General features: G+C 40.0%; 1 protein-coding gene across 1 annotated transcript in view; it reads left to right on the plus strand.

The window, feature by feature from the left end:
• LOC146002207 (endoglucanase E-4-like) overlaps nucleotides 1-15,624 on the plus strand; it is a 240,248-nt gene that overhangs the window by 1,143 nt on the left and 223,481 nt on the right. The window contains exons 2-4 of the mRNA XM_083139925.1: nucleotides 11,895-12,059; nucleotides 13,215-13,310; nucleotides 14,772-14,969. Of these exons, the coding sequence (XP_082996051.1) occupies nucleotides 11,895-12,059; nucleotides 13,215-13,310; nucleotides 14,772-14,969 (459 nt within the window). The remainder of the gene's footprint in view (nucleotides 1-11,894; nucleotides 12,060-13,214; nucleotides 13,311-14,771; nucleotides 14,970-15,624) is intronic.

Raw genomic sequence — 15,624 nt, forward strand, 5'->3', positions numbered from 1 at the left:
ACTTTGAAAATGTCTGCATGTTGTATTGGATGATGGGGAACATGTGTAGAAGTTCGCTCATTTTAAAAGTTTAGAAAGTAACTTTATGTGTGTATGGGCTCTAATAAGGTACAAATATTCAAACTATTATTGTCTATTTTCTTAATAATGAACTGAGTAAGTAATAACCGTTTCACGATAAGTAGTTGGATGTTTTGCATAAACGAATTGAATAGCGACTAAATTGAAAATGCAATATTTACGTATTTTGTTATTTTCACATTTTTTAACGTAATTGGATAATAACTGTCTTCCGCCATTTCCCTCGATTTCCTAGCTTGACTCTGTAATAAATTCTGATGCTCGTATTTTGAAATTCGAAAAGTCTAGCATAATTCCCTTACAGTAGTTTTTGGGGTGAAAATAAACTTTCTTTAAGTTCCCTAGCAACGTCCGTTTCCATGGTGAACAACAAGCACGGCAAGCTCTAAGGAATTGCATGTCATTATACCCCCTAAACATTTAGTTGAAACAAGCACGATGCAGATATTTACGCATTGAGTTTACCAATATATACGTAATTGTATCTGGGCTGAAACTCCTTATTATGTAGATGTCACCCTTGTTTCAGGCACCTTTTCAAAGCCAGGAGTTGATTCATCTGTGTGCTATTCATCTGTGAGAAATATAATGTATCTCGACAATTAAGAATTGAAGGAAACAATGTGTGCGAAAGAAATGCCCGTGGCAACGGTTGCTAAGGACGTGAAAAAAGGGCATTTTCACCCTTAAGGAAGGGCAAAGTGAGCTATTTCTTAATTTTCTCGGCCTTTCGGGACGATTTCATGGGGGGTCGTAATCGGGCGTTTTTCGCCTCCGGGGCTTCCTTCATGGAGAACATTTATGTCAGTGAGTGAGTGAGTGGTGGGATTGGGGCTATATATATATTGGACTCGCGTACTTTCAACGTGGCCAAGGCCACGTCTTGTACGCTCGCATGCGTGACCTTCGGCCACTTTGTGGGCGTAATCATATTATAGATGGGGTAAAATGTCTGCATGTTGTATTGGATGTAGGGGAACAAGTGTAGAAGTTCACTAATTTTAAAAGTTTAGAAAGTAACTTTGTGTGTGTATGGGCTCTAATAAGGCACAAATATTCAAAGCATTATTGTCTATTTTCTTAATAATAAACTGAGTAAGTAATAACCGTTTCAAAATTATTAGCTGGATGTCTTGCATAAACGAATTCAATAGCGACACTAAATTGGAAATGCAATATTTACGTCTTTTGTCATTTTCACATTTTTAAACATAATTGGATAATAATTGTTTTCCGTCATTCTCCTCAAATTCCTACCTTGCCTCCGTAATAAATTCTGACGCTCGTATTTTGAAATTCGTAAAGTCTAGCATAATTCCCTTACAGTAGTTCTCGGGGTAAAAATATACTTTCTTTAAGTTCCCTAGCAACGTCCGTTTCCATGGACAACAACAAGCACGGCAAAAACTCTAAATAATTGTTTGTTATTATACCTCTAAACATTTAGTTAAAAGAACCACGATGTAGATAACATTTTTCGCATTGAGTTTACCAATATATACGTAAGTAATTGATTCTGGGCTGAAACTCCTTATGTAGATGTCACCCTTGTTTAAGGCACCTTTTTGAACCAGGTGTTGATTCATCTGTGTGCTATTGATCTGTGACAAATACAATGTAGCTAGACAATTAAGAATTGAAGGAAACAATGTGTGCAAAAGAAATGCCCGTCGCAACGGTTGCTAAGGGCGTGAGAAAAGGGCATTTTCACCCTTAAGGAAGGGCCGATTGAGCGATTTTTTAATTTTCTCGGACTTTTGGGACGATTTCATGGGGGGTCGTAATCGGGCGTTTTTCGCCTCCGGGGCTTCCTTCATGGAGAACATTTATGTCAGTGAGTGAGTGAGTGGTGGGATTGGGGCTTTATATATATTGGACTCGCGTACTGTCGACGTGGCCTTTGGCCACGTCTTGTACGCTCGCATGCGTGACCTTCGGCCACGTTGTGATCACAATCATGTTTTAGATGGTGTTGTATTGGATGATAGGGAACATGTGTACAAGTTCGCTAATTTGAAAAGTTTAGAAAGTAACTTTATGTGTGTATGGGCTATAATAAGGTACAAATATTCAAACTATTATTGTCTATTTTCTTAATAATGACCTGATTAAGTAATAACCGTTTCAAGATAAATAGTTGGATGTTTTGCATAAACGAAATGAATAGCGACTAAATTGAAAATGCAATATTTACGTATTTTGTTATTTTCACATTTTTGAACGTAATTGGATAATAACTGTTTTCCGTCATTCCACTCAAATTCCTACCTTGCCTCTGTAATAAAATTCTGATGCTCGTATTTTGAAATTCGAAAAGTCTAGCAAAATTCCCTTACAGTAGTTTTCGGGGTGAAAATAAACTTTCTTTAAGTTCCCTAGCAACGTCCGTTTCCATGGACAACAACAGGCACGGCAAGCTCTAAGGAATTGCATGTCATTATACCTCCTAAATATTTAGTTAAAACAAGCACGATGTAGATATTTACGCATTTAGTATAACAATATATACGTAATTGTATCTGGGCTGAAACTCCTTATCATGTAGATGTCACCCTTGTTTCAGGCACCTTTTCAAAACCATGAGTTCATTCATCTGTGTGCTATTGATCTGTGAGAAATATAATGTAGCTAGACAATTAAGAATTGAAGGAAACAATGTGTGCAAAAGAAATGCCCGTGGCAACGGTTGCTAAGGACGTGAAAAAAGGGCATTTTCACCCTTAAGGAAGGGCCGATTGAGCGATTTTTGAATTTTCTTGGACTTTTGGGACGATTTCATGGGGGGTCGTAATCGGGCGTTTTTCGCCTTCGGGGCTTCCTTCATGGAGAACATTTATGTCAGTGAGTGAGTGAGTGAGTGGTGGGATTGGGGCTATATATATATTGGATTATCCTCTCTGGAAGTTTCAGTCCACAACCACCTATTCATTTTCACACATCACTATATAGTTAAAATAGACTAGATTACATCTCAGCATGGAGATAATTCGAGGGTTATTCGGTCGAGTGAGGAAGCTCTCAATTCCGTACGCTATCTAGCGTAGTCTGTTTGAACTATTTGCCGTTGGAGCGAAATCCTCTTTATACAGCACTGTAATAAGCACAGAGTGTCACCGCACAAGCTTACACGGCACGTAGAGAACCTTCAGGCAGGAAACAACTTTTATTATTAACATATTTCTGTCTAACGCACTGTTTAGTGCTACGAAACCTCAATAAAGGAATTTTATGCAGAATATGTGTAACCGCTTTCCAGTTGCCACGAATGGATTAACTTCGCAATTACCATCAACTATATTTTTGACCGATAATACTCAAATGCAATACCAAATGAGCTGTCCAAGCTCAGCTTACCTCCAGTGTTGCTCCAGTCGCCATGGTCACAATAGTGCACTTAAAAGTATACAGGATGTATCATAATAGAATAAACAACTTTAACTCAGTTACAAGTAACAGTTACTTTTTTAAAGTAACTTTTAAAATCAAGTAGCTGTAACTGTAACAGAGTTACTTTTTCCAATAGCTGTAACATGTCAACAGTTACTTTTAGTTACTTTATGACACTTAAGTTACTATAGGTATCGTAAATTATTGATGATTTAGGACTCAAAGTGGATCGGAACCATCGATAAACTACTAGTTTCTGCTGCGATAAAAATGCCCATCCTTTGTTACATCAATTCTTGCAAACAACAGATGAAGAGGAAAAGAGAAAGTTGTTGAACTAAATTTGTCTCCTGTCGGTGACAGGTTTATCGCATGTTTCATCTTTCCTTTGGTATATTTTTTTCAGTTCAAATGTGCGGTTCAAGGACATCCACCCAGCAACGCGCTTCCCTCTTTCTCACTCCCACTCCTATGCATTACCGTGCAGCACCCAATGAACAGGCAGAAGGCGTGTGTTAGTTGTGTTTGGAGGGGAAGTGGGAGACTGCGTGGGGAGCCGATGCCGTGACCTTGAAGCGCAATTTGGAAATGAAAGCAGTATAGATACCATATGACTTAGCTATAAATAATCAGATAAATATCCGCTTGGTACGTATGTATGAACGACTCGCATAGTTAAGTACCTTTATTTTTCAAATGTCATACACCCTGGCGTACGTAAGGGGGAAACTTATGGGGCTAGAGAAAATCAAAATTTTCAAAGGAAAGCAGTAAAGAATTTGGTAAATGCAACCCGAATACTGTGCTTGCGTTTGAACAACTTTTAAAACGAAGCTTAAAAGTCTTAATTACGAAATATTGTATTACGTTCCACAGAACGCAGCTATGTAATATCTTCCTTTACAATTCCAGGATCCACTGGGGGGGATAAATCCAGCGTACGCTACATTACAGTATACCAAAGTTTCGAACGAGACCTAGGGCCACGGACAATAAGTCCCATCTCGTCTCGATTTCGTCTGCATTTTGCAGAGGTCTGACCACTTCTCGGTTTCGTCTTGTTCTTGTCGTGATTTTTCGAAGATCGTCTCGGTACCATCAGTATCCTTGAACTACGTCATCAGAGGACCTAAATTCCTCTTTTGCCCCTGACTGTACATACACGGCCAGAATTAAACTGTGGGAACGTTGACCCACTGCACCCCTTTCGAGAATTATGTCCATTTTTTTCTTAATCGACAGATTTAATTGTTTTACGTAATATAAAAGTTGTTCCAGTATGCGGAAAACACAAATAACCGAGATATTTGATCCCAAAGTATCGCCCGCGTAAGTAAAACACATTCCGGTAAATTTCTTATCTCCGGAAAAGGGCTGAAAATTGCTAGTTCATTTACTTTAAATATTCGTACTTACGTATCTGCATTGAGAAACATTGTTGAAAGTGGCATTTGGTTATTTCACGGAAATAAGCTCTATTTGCGACATATCGAGTAAGTTTTCTTCGTTTGTTTTTGCCTTCGGTAACACGCAAAATGGCGGTCACAGTTTCACTACCGTACTCGGCATGCAGTGTTTCCACCCCACTCCACCCAAAAGTACCTACGTAGCCCCACAAACCATTAACGCATAGCCCCACGAACCATTCATACATAGCACCACGAACCATTTCCGGTAAGGTTAGGTTAGGTTGGGTCACGTTTAGGTTAGAATAGTTAAAAATTGGTTTCGAAAAAAAATGCGTAGCCCCACGAACCATTGACACATAGCCCCACGAACCACTGACACATAGCCCCACAAACCATTTGCGGAAACGTACCTTCTTCAGTTACAAAAACACGTGTTTGGAAACACTGACTGGCATTGACCGTGATTACGTCATCACACACAGGCAACATCCAGCTGGAAGGAAATATGAACGAAAATATATCATTTTTCAAAGTACAAACAAAACAACGCCAAATTACTATTGCAACCTAACGGAACCCTCCTAAATTAACAACCATTTCTAATATGTACGAAAATAATTAGTTTTTCTAACTACTTACCGGTGGAGATGGGACGAATGAGAACTGCTCAAGCTCACAGAAATATAATTGAAAAAAATCATGTCAAACTCAGTTTCGTATTTGCAAAAAAAATTGTTCCGGTCAGAGCGGAGCAATCCAAGTTACATTTGGAACACCTAAAAAAGTATTCCACCAACCACCTCTCTGTTCGTTGCCGTATTTTCAACTTCATCCCTACATCCCTGCGATGTCGTCTGCCGCACTTGACACATTTTCCCAGTCACTAAACAGTCCTCCTGCAACTCATGCAAATAAATATCAGGCCTAAAAATGCAATAATTCTGAATATATCTGAACACTGGCCAATTTCGGTTCACAAGCACTCGTACCATATTGCAGACACACGCCCTTCGTTCCATCGTCTAAATGTCCCTATCACCATGAAATAAGGCGATTTTGGACAACGGTACTGAAGGAATGCATCAGACAAAATCCGATAACATCCCGCGTGAATATAAACTCTTCCTCCTATTTATGATTATAAATAGGTTCTTCGCAAATAGTAACACAAAAGACAACACAAAACTTTTCCTCCTATTCTCTGAAGTAAATAGGTCCTTCGCACGCCCACCTCCCAAACAACAGCCACGTACCATGTGACATGAGGTTCTCACTCATCGCACCAAACTCAAACACCTTCTTGATTCAGTGCCGTATTTCGCGTTCTGACGTGAGATTAAATGATTCCGTTGTTAGGCTAAATCTAGTGTATTTATGTAAGAGTTTTACAACCAACAAACCTAACGTAACCACGAAAGGATTCCACACGTACGTCCGTGGGCGTCGGGAGGGGGGTCGAACGAGTCGGTTGACCCCCCCCCCCTTGGAAATTGACATAATTAATTTAAAGATACAAGAAAGCCGAAAGTTTGTTATTCGAAAACATTGAGTGAAAAATACTGGGACAAGTTTATATTCTACCAATTCATCCAAAGAATAAATGGTTTCACAGTTTTCAATTCTAATAATTACAGTTGTAGGTGAAAGGTCACACAACAAACTTTATGAAAAAAAAACCTAACATTTAAAGCCTTTTCTTGAACGAGACGTGCAAAAGTTAACATCAAAATGCATTTCAGATACTAATTGCATAAAATGCAATAATAATAATAATAATAATGGAAAATAGTTGATAGTTGTACTGATATTCACTCGTTTGGTGGATCGAGTCTCCCCATTTATATAATAATAATAATTATTATTATTTCGAATAAAATTTATTTTTGTTGGTTTATAATATTTATTAGTCTATAATAACAATTATAACCGTAGTAATAATACTTATAATTTTTCTACTATTAAAATTTTTATCGTTTGCCCGACCCCTCCCCCTCAAAAATTTCTGGCGACGCGCATGCGTACGTCAGAAGATGAAATAGAGCGCATAACAAGAAGGTGCTTGAGTTTGGTGCAATGAGTCCGTGAGTGGTATGCACCGAAACATCGTCTGCAGTAAATCAAGCAGATCCTAACGTCACATCAGCCTTCAGCCTCAGATACTTCAAATACCGATCCAAGATACAAACTGCAAACATACGTAACGACATGTCGTTCACATCTATTTGCCATTCTTCCGTCAGGGCAAAACTTTCAAAACCATTACGTTTCTAACAGTGGCGTGCGGTGACGTTTAGACTAGGGTACGCAAGAGAAATACGTAAGTGAAATCCTTAGTGGATAATTTACCAAACTTTGAAAACAATACTAGTGGCTGTATCAAATGCATTCATATGCACACAAAAAGAAAGAAAAGATTTCTGCCGCATTTTTTGTTATGTTAAAGGAAGCAGAATTTAAGCTTCCTTTATGCACACTAAAGCTGTTTGAAGTTAGTTGAATTGAAATGGGATCTAATTCAGGATTTTTTTATATAAGATATAACCTTAAAACGCTACCGGAGAGATTCAGATGTAACACGATAAAACATTTGTATGATATTTTATATACTTGCTTCGCAAATATATTCTCAAAAAACGTGCAGCCCAACAATTCAACCTTGATTAGTTTCTTCATGCAGCGCGATGCACATTGAACGGGAACGAAAGAACAGACAAATGTTTAAATAAGTAATATCTTAATTAAAAGTGTGGGGCGTTACCCCCACACCCCCTATACGCCTTCATGGCGTGGTGCTATGCACAGGGGAACACTTTTTTTAAGGGTTGAGGAAGAAATATACACATAAGTAAGTTTTTTCCTGAAAATGCCTAACATACTTACCATCCTGCTTACTTACTAACTGCTTACCATCCTTCGTAACTCCAGCCTGAGACAAGTCCTCCAATTCAGGAACAGGCCTCCCATTTCGGATTATTTCCACTTTCTTTTCATAACTATATGACGAAAAACCCCTCTCCAGAACGTCATTGACAACTCCCGATTCCATATTATTTCTATTTCACCTCTTCACCGCAATGACAAAACAATAATAAGAACGAAACACTGCAAATTTCACACGCAAGACGGAAGAAACGAAAAACGTCAATCTCTCGCGGTAACAAGTGTCTCCTTCCTCGAAATAGCCACTCACATTTGTAGATGAATGGATCAGGGTTGTCAGTCGACGAGATATTTTGTAGAATGAAGAAATTACGGACTCTCGTAGAAAATGCATCAGAATAGAATGGTATTAATCCCAACACACTTCAAAAGCTCAAATAAACGTTGGGCAGGGTTCGAAGTCCTGAGGGAGAATGGAGGGATTTCCCCCCACCAATAATATTGGCCACAAAAATCCGCACACCAAAATTTCCCCGGGGGGGGGAGAGTTTTTGTTATAACAATGAAAGATGAAGGATAATATTGAAAACATACACTACCTCTTCAAGAGATATTTAACAGATCTACACCAATAGCAAAATATGTACAATAGAAGTAAAACAATTCCAACTATTTTTGTAATTTATTGAATTAATTGGAATTAATTTATTCTTTAACCCGTTAGTAAATGAATTTGTTTGCTACTTTATAAATATCTCATGTATATTAAAGTAACAAATTGATTTCTTTCTATGTATTTATTAATAATGCATTTTTAAATATTTAGAAATTCATTATTTTTTTATATGGAATGACATTATAAATATGTATATCATAATTATATTATGTGTATATGTAATATATGCGCGCGTGTGTGTAGATTGAGATATCTCCCCACCCCACCACCACCAATATGATGTTGCACCCTTATGTTGGGCACAATGTAACGTCCATTTACATAACTTTGCAACGTAAGGGAGCGGGGGTACATTCGAATCCCATAGTAAGCATTGTATTTATTTTTTTTCTTTCGTTCATTTATATCGTCGGGTCAACAGTCAACACCCATCCTTATAAGCTGAAATGCAAAGTGACACGAATACAATTTTGATCTCTAGAATGAGAAAGACAGATACTGAGAATGGTGTGAAACATGCAAATTGTCCATATAATTTCCCTCTGACACATTGACATGACGACGCCGAAAAGTGTTTCAGGTAAAACGCAATACTCAGTCGATCACTCCATTTCCCTCACCTCCCGATAAACATTTTCTTGCCTTCCGCTCCGATTTGTATGTCAGTAATCAATTTTTATAACGCATTTTTATTGCAACCAAATCACAGGGATTAATTTATCTAAGCGTGTCTGTCCAATGTTAGTAAACTAAACATTCGAGAAAAAATATATGTTGACTACTACCAACACTGCAGACGCTGCCAAAATCTTGGGTACCCTGGCTTCTTAGAACCATGTGCTTTGAACAGGAAAATGCACCGTGGGATGAGCGCGGGAAGACCCAAACATATGGTGGGGGTTGATCGGAGCCAATGGGGATTGCCCTCCGAATTTCTAGGGTACCCAACAGAGGCAGCAGCTTTTGCTCGTGGAAATCGGCAGAAGCCACGGTGGATGGGGTGGGTCCCGGCAACACCGAAGGCACAATCGGGATCATTCGGGCAGACGTGCGGGACTGCCTGGAGGGCCAGGCTACTCGGGCAAGGCAGCAGCGTTCTCGGACGGAAGATAGAATTTCTGGCAGTGGAAGGGGTTTCGGAGAGACGATAGTTGAATTTTCATGCTCCGAGAAGGTGGGGAAAATTATTATTTTTTCTTACGGTGTTGTGGGTACGCAGTGAGTACCTTGCGTACCCAGAATGCACGCCGCTGGTTTCTAAAACAAAACAAGGCATAAATCCACAGATTTAGTCCATACCACAGGCAGACGGCGACGATAAAAATGACGTAATAAGTAGTACTGCCAACAAACTCTCAATACTCCACTATAATACATCTCCGAGAGATAAACCAACATCGCTCGTATGGAACATAATCTTCATAAACGACGCAAAAATTTTCACTTTCTTGCGGGGGTACGGAGGATCAAGGGTATCTAAACGGCTTTGGAAATGGGTGGGGGCATGTCCATCTATTATTCGTTTTAGGGTATAAGTATTTGTACTGTTCTTAATTTTGGGTCCATTTTTCTGTCATCTATGATGAGGATATCTGATTATATTAGACGTACCCTGAGCTTTTGATTACGAAGTCAACCGCTTAATGTGCTCGGCCATTAAAGAAAAATTAAGACCTTTCAGTGGCGTACTCAGAGAAGTTGACGGAGATTCATAACCCTTCCTTTCGTCCAGGATCTCCAAATAAAACAACTTCAATACATGAAAGGATGTACAACTGTTTAAAAAAGATATAAAATACCATGGTACATGGTGTTTTAATGTTGTGCGGCGACAAAACCAAAGCCCACGAAATTATTGACGGAAGTGTTGATTAATTGGTCGATTGATTTAGGTTATTTTATGTCGCTTTCTGCCTCTTTTGGCTAATCCTGACGATGAAGATGAGTTAAGGGTATCTTCACAGGTTGATATGTGGTAATTTGTGAATGGGAACTAAAAATAACACCCATGCCTAGGTTGGGATTCGAACTCGGGACCACTGGTGATTAACTGTTGTGAATGTGCGTGTGCGTGTGTGTGTGTGTCACACACTCACATATACATATATGTATATATTGATGGGTGAATCTCAAAAATCATGAAATACATCACTCTCCCTGTACAGTACGCTGACCCATTCAGACAAACAACATCGTGCATGCCGCTGGCTAAACAAGGAAATTCCTTTGTCTTCCTAATAGAAGTGTGGAATCCGGTAGTAACGAAGGAGTAAAAACTGCAAGCGAGACAAAAGTGTCCGAGTTCTTAGGGAAGCAACACAGTTTTGCTCTGGCCACCATGACCAGACATGCGAGGTGTCCGTCCAGACATTGCACTCGCCATCGAACCAGGAACCTCCGAGGAGCCAGTCAGCCAGCAGCAGTTAAGCCAGGTCTCGTAAGTACAGAGAGAGTGCTCGCTTAGTTTTCCTCACCTTTCTCGTCGCCGGCAGAACCGGTAGTACTGATCAATTTGTACAGTACATCGCCGTTCCATTTTGAGCTACGTACATTCCCTGTGACCTGTGATAGATACCAGGTGGTATCTTCGGGCCACACAACAATATATATATATATATATATATATATATATATATATATATATGCATGTAAGCCTATGTGTGTGTGTGGGGAGGGGTATTTGTGTGTGTACACATAGTAGAAGAAAAGTAGCAATTGCAATAGTGCACACTGAACAAGATAAACATATAGAATGAAAACTAGAATTTAATAATATTTCTATTTCATTTCTGTTATCTTGTGTTCCATTTCTAGTTGTCGGGTTAATCGCGCCGATGTCGTCATGAAACGGGTGATCGAACAATCACAATAACACATCCATACCTTACCCAGGTTCTGAACCTGGGACCTTTGGCTTCCTACCACGTTGTGCCGACCGCTTTGTCATGCAGGCCATATTACCATATAATAGGGATGGGCCGGTATAAAATTTTGGCCGATACCGATATAAAACTTACCGATCCGATATAAAAATAGAAATGGTCTTTGAAGAACCTGCAAGGTTCATTGACCTCCTTAATAAATGTGTGTTTCAAGGTGACTGCAGTGCAAAAGAAATTGCATATTTAGACATTTACTTTTTAGAAATTAGGGCATGGAAATTATCCATAAAAATTACAACAAAATGGCAGAATTTTGCACTAAATTATCACATATTTATCGATGTATCGGATCGGTATAATAATCGGTAATTTTATCGATATGCCTATATCGGCCGATACCGATAGAGTACCGACTAATCGGTCCCATCCCTAGCATATAGTAATACTAATAATGATGGTTGTGGCGATGAAATAAATAATGACGATGGTAAAATAAACAACAGATAAACAGAACAGATTAAAACTTAGAAAAATAATTCGTCGTAGCACACGACCTTACAGTGCTATAACTTGTTCTAGTCGAGCGATACAACTATTCAGAAGTACTCGGATTGTCCTTGCTTTTCTACGAAGCGGAGAGGTCTGGGGAGCTACTCCCTGGCAATCGCATCCCCTGGAGAAGAGACGCCGCCCTTGATGACAGGGGAAGGGATGGGGAGGACCTCACGGGAGGATATTTCAATGGTGAGTAAGAGTAAGGATTGCTTTTGTATTAATTTAGCACTGACATATTTACTCATACTCTACAAATCCTTGGCCAATGGTACTGCATTAGGCATGAACATTTGAAAGATCGCGGGATAAAGAAAATCTCTTACACAGTGCTATCACGGTCAAGTCGTCCATGTAGCGGTGGCTACCGCGCCGGACAGCGAGGGCGCGTCCGCCGGAAAACTGGAACCGCTAGCTAGTAATGAAATAAGCTCGTATAATTACATTGATAGTTACAATTAAAATGAGCACGTACCTTGTTACAAGAGGTGTTGCCGGTCCCCGTAGCGCTACGACGCCAGGGGTTCCGGGTTCGAATCCTGGCCTGAGCATGGATGTTTGTGAGTGTCCATTCATCAATTTCATCATGTCATCACTCATCCCCATCTCCCCAAAAGTGGCACAAAAAGCGAATTAAAATAAAGCAAATCAATCAAAGCTTGATAGCTCATGGAAATGTCTGTCTCTTGTGCAAGGCGCGGGATGGATTTTTGAGGAGTATGTTATAATCATGCCCCAACGTGATCTAGTTTCTCCACAGTAAGCACACAGCGTTTTACCCTTCGCTTCTTATCAAGAACAGACCATGTTTCCCTAAATTCGATGACAAGTTTTCGAACACTTTTTCTGGGAATTCTGCTGCAAAACGTATTTTAACTTCCCTACAAGAATTGGTAATGACGTAATGACGTTGCTCTAAATTGTCCGTCTAGCGTGGCATTATTAGACATTTAAAACAAATCAACTCAAAACACTTGTTAACACCTTAACACTTCACAAACACGTGCAAACTGGACACCAGCTACGAGTATCTGGATACTGAAGCACTGACACATTTAGTGCCAAAATCAGCATATAGCTGTGGGTCTAAATGCCGGCAGACGCGCTCCTACTTCCTGGTGCTCTAGCCACAGATCCAAGGCCACCTCACCCGTAAAAACCACTGTAGAATAAATCATGAATCCTATTGGTCGAATTGTGACGATGCCAGAACAGTTAATATTACCAATCGATGCAGATAAATAACACGTGTGTATACCAATTTAATCATATTTAACCGTGAGTAAAGTGAACGAATAATATGGTTTTATCGCGTTTCGCTTTAAGAGGTATTTTATGGTATTCCAGGTGGTGACCATATAAAGTTTGGGTTTCCTATGGCTCACACTGTGGCAGTCCTTGCTTGGGGTCTAATCTCCAACTGGGAAGCATACGAGCATGCAGGTAAGTTTTAAATTTCTCAATATTTACATTGTGGAGCGATTTTGTCATAACAATAAAAAGGTTGGCAAAGTTCATGTCTGACTCTACACACTGCCATTGGCTCTCCATTACCTGGCGAACGGTATTGTGCTGTGTCGCTTAGTTACGGGGTGATGACGATCCTCATTGGATCATCACAGGGTCTGCTACGTCTCCTGAATGGGACATGTTCGGATGAACACTTTCACAGTCGCGAATCTTGTCTGAACAAATCAACGTTCCTTGGCAGACTGAGAGAGAGAGGTATACTGGTCGCTTTTTCAGCTGGCGGCTGAGAAACAGCGATGAGTTAATATTCTTCGACAGACAGCAGGCATTTTCGAGTCACAAATCACCGAACGCCGTTGGCAGGTCGAAACAAGCGAGTGTCCACCAAATGTTGCCAAACAGTTCTCCGACAACAATATCGTCAGAACCAGATATCAACGGGGGTTAATGGTACAACTGCGCTCGCGGTCCTGCACAATGAAGTTTCCGTAACGACCACCCACAGGTCGGTGTGAAGCTGTCAAAAACATAAGTACGCTTGGCAACCTTGCTTCGGGGGGGGGATGTTATCCTACATATTTTACTTCGCAACCGAGTTTGTTGACACCCATCTAGCCACACACCCATGACAACGATTTGGAGACAGAAAAAGCCAGAAATAGCCATGAAGATTAGCTGCCAACTGGAAATGGTACCAATATAATTGCAATCCTTGCAGCTGCCTAAGTGTGGGAGATTCTTTTGCATGCCTTCTGACAGGTTTACCAACTGACTTTGGTACTTTCTGTGCCATCCAACGGTAAATGTGTGTGTCCTGGTAGAATAGCAGCCTATCAAGAATACTTGGATGTACGGACTATGTAGCACACGTTGGAGAAGTAGATATTCCAGAATATTTAATGGTAAACCAGAGTGCATTGTCTTGATTTGGTTTCACTCTGGTTCATCTTACTTTGACATCGATTTTCAGCCACTCTTGCCTAATCTCGACAATGAGATTGAATGACACAACCACTCCACCACGTCCACGAAGGTCGGTAAAGCAAAAGACCTGTAGGACAAGAGTATGATGAAAATTGGTTCGTTATTGTTCACGAGAGAGATAGGCATGAAGCATGTGTTGTTGCGGTGTTACGAATTGTATACCTAGGTACAGTTTGATACAAGTGTCTTGAGAATATATTTTTGGAAACATTAAATTATTAAATAAATTATGTTAAATTATGATTATTTCCAGTGGCGTGCCCCTTGTGGCTCTGAGGAGTAATAACATTCTACATTTCCCGAAAAACAAATGTAGGAAATAATTACAAAATATAGAAGCGAGGTTTGAAACAATATATAACCGCCCGTATCGTCATAAATCCCTTACAAAATTTATGGCACGCCACTAACTAATTTACATGCTTCTTAATATATATACATAATTTCCAGGTCAGTTAGAATATTGTCTGGAGGCACTGAAGTGGGGCACAGACTACTTCCTCAAAGCGCACACAGCGCCAAATGAGTTTTACGGCCAGGTTGGAAATGCAAATTTGGACCACAACTACTGGGGCAGGGCTGAGGATATGAACATGCCCAGACCTGCTTACAAGATCGACGCTGAACACCCAGGGAAGTATAGTGAAGGTTTCTTGTTCTTGTATAACATTCTTAATTGTGCTCTGTATCTTACGTCTCCTTACAAGGAGGTCTGGACATAGTGCGAGGGATGTGATCAGAAACACGCTCAACTTTACCCCCTCAGGGCTGCCCCCGATATACTCAGGTGAGAACTAGAGCCGCTTGGGATTCACCTAGGACATAGTCTAAAAATTTCTATCTGAGATCATCGCCTCACGGACTCGAACTTGGGGTCTCTTCTGGGGCAATGAGACTGCCGACAAGTCTAGTTTCGTGCACATTAAAATGTGCCCTCACTTTTAATATGGAATCCTAGTATACAGAAAAAATTATCATATCATTGATTGAGTTGGTGTTTTAAATCCACTTTATGCACAGTAAGGCTAATCTGGATTGGACCTACAGTTTAAGTGGGATCCGAACCACTATGTGCCTCCAACGGGTATCAAACCCGGAACCTCTTGATTACAAGCCGACGACGCTACCACTGCGGCATCGGGGAGGCCCAAATGGTCACATGACTCGCTTTTAATCGCTTAGCCGGCATATTGAATTCAAAAGGGGGAAATTAAATTTTTTAATCGCTTTTTTCTCGGTTATTTCTTAACAGATTTCAATTTTTTCTAGGCCATATTACATCATATTTACAGTAAAGTTAATG

Source organism: Lepisma saccharinum, chromosome 18 (assembly GCF_977018435.1).
Source record: "Lepisma saccharinum chromosome 18, izLepSacc3.1, whole genome shotgun sequence".
Classification (NCBI taxonomy): Eukaryota; Metazoa; Arthropoda; class Insecta; order Zygentoma; family Lepismatidae; genus Lepisma; species Lepisma saccharinum.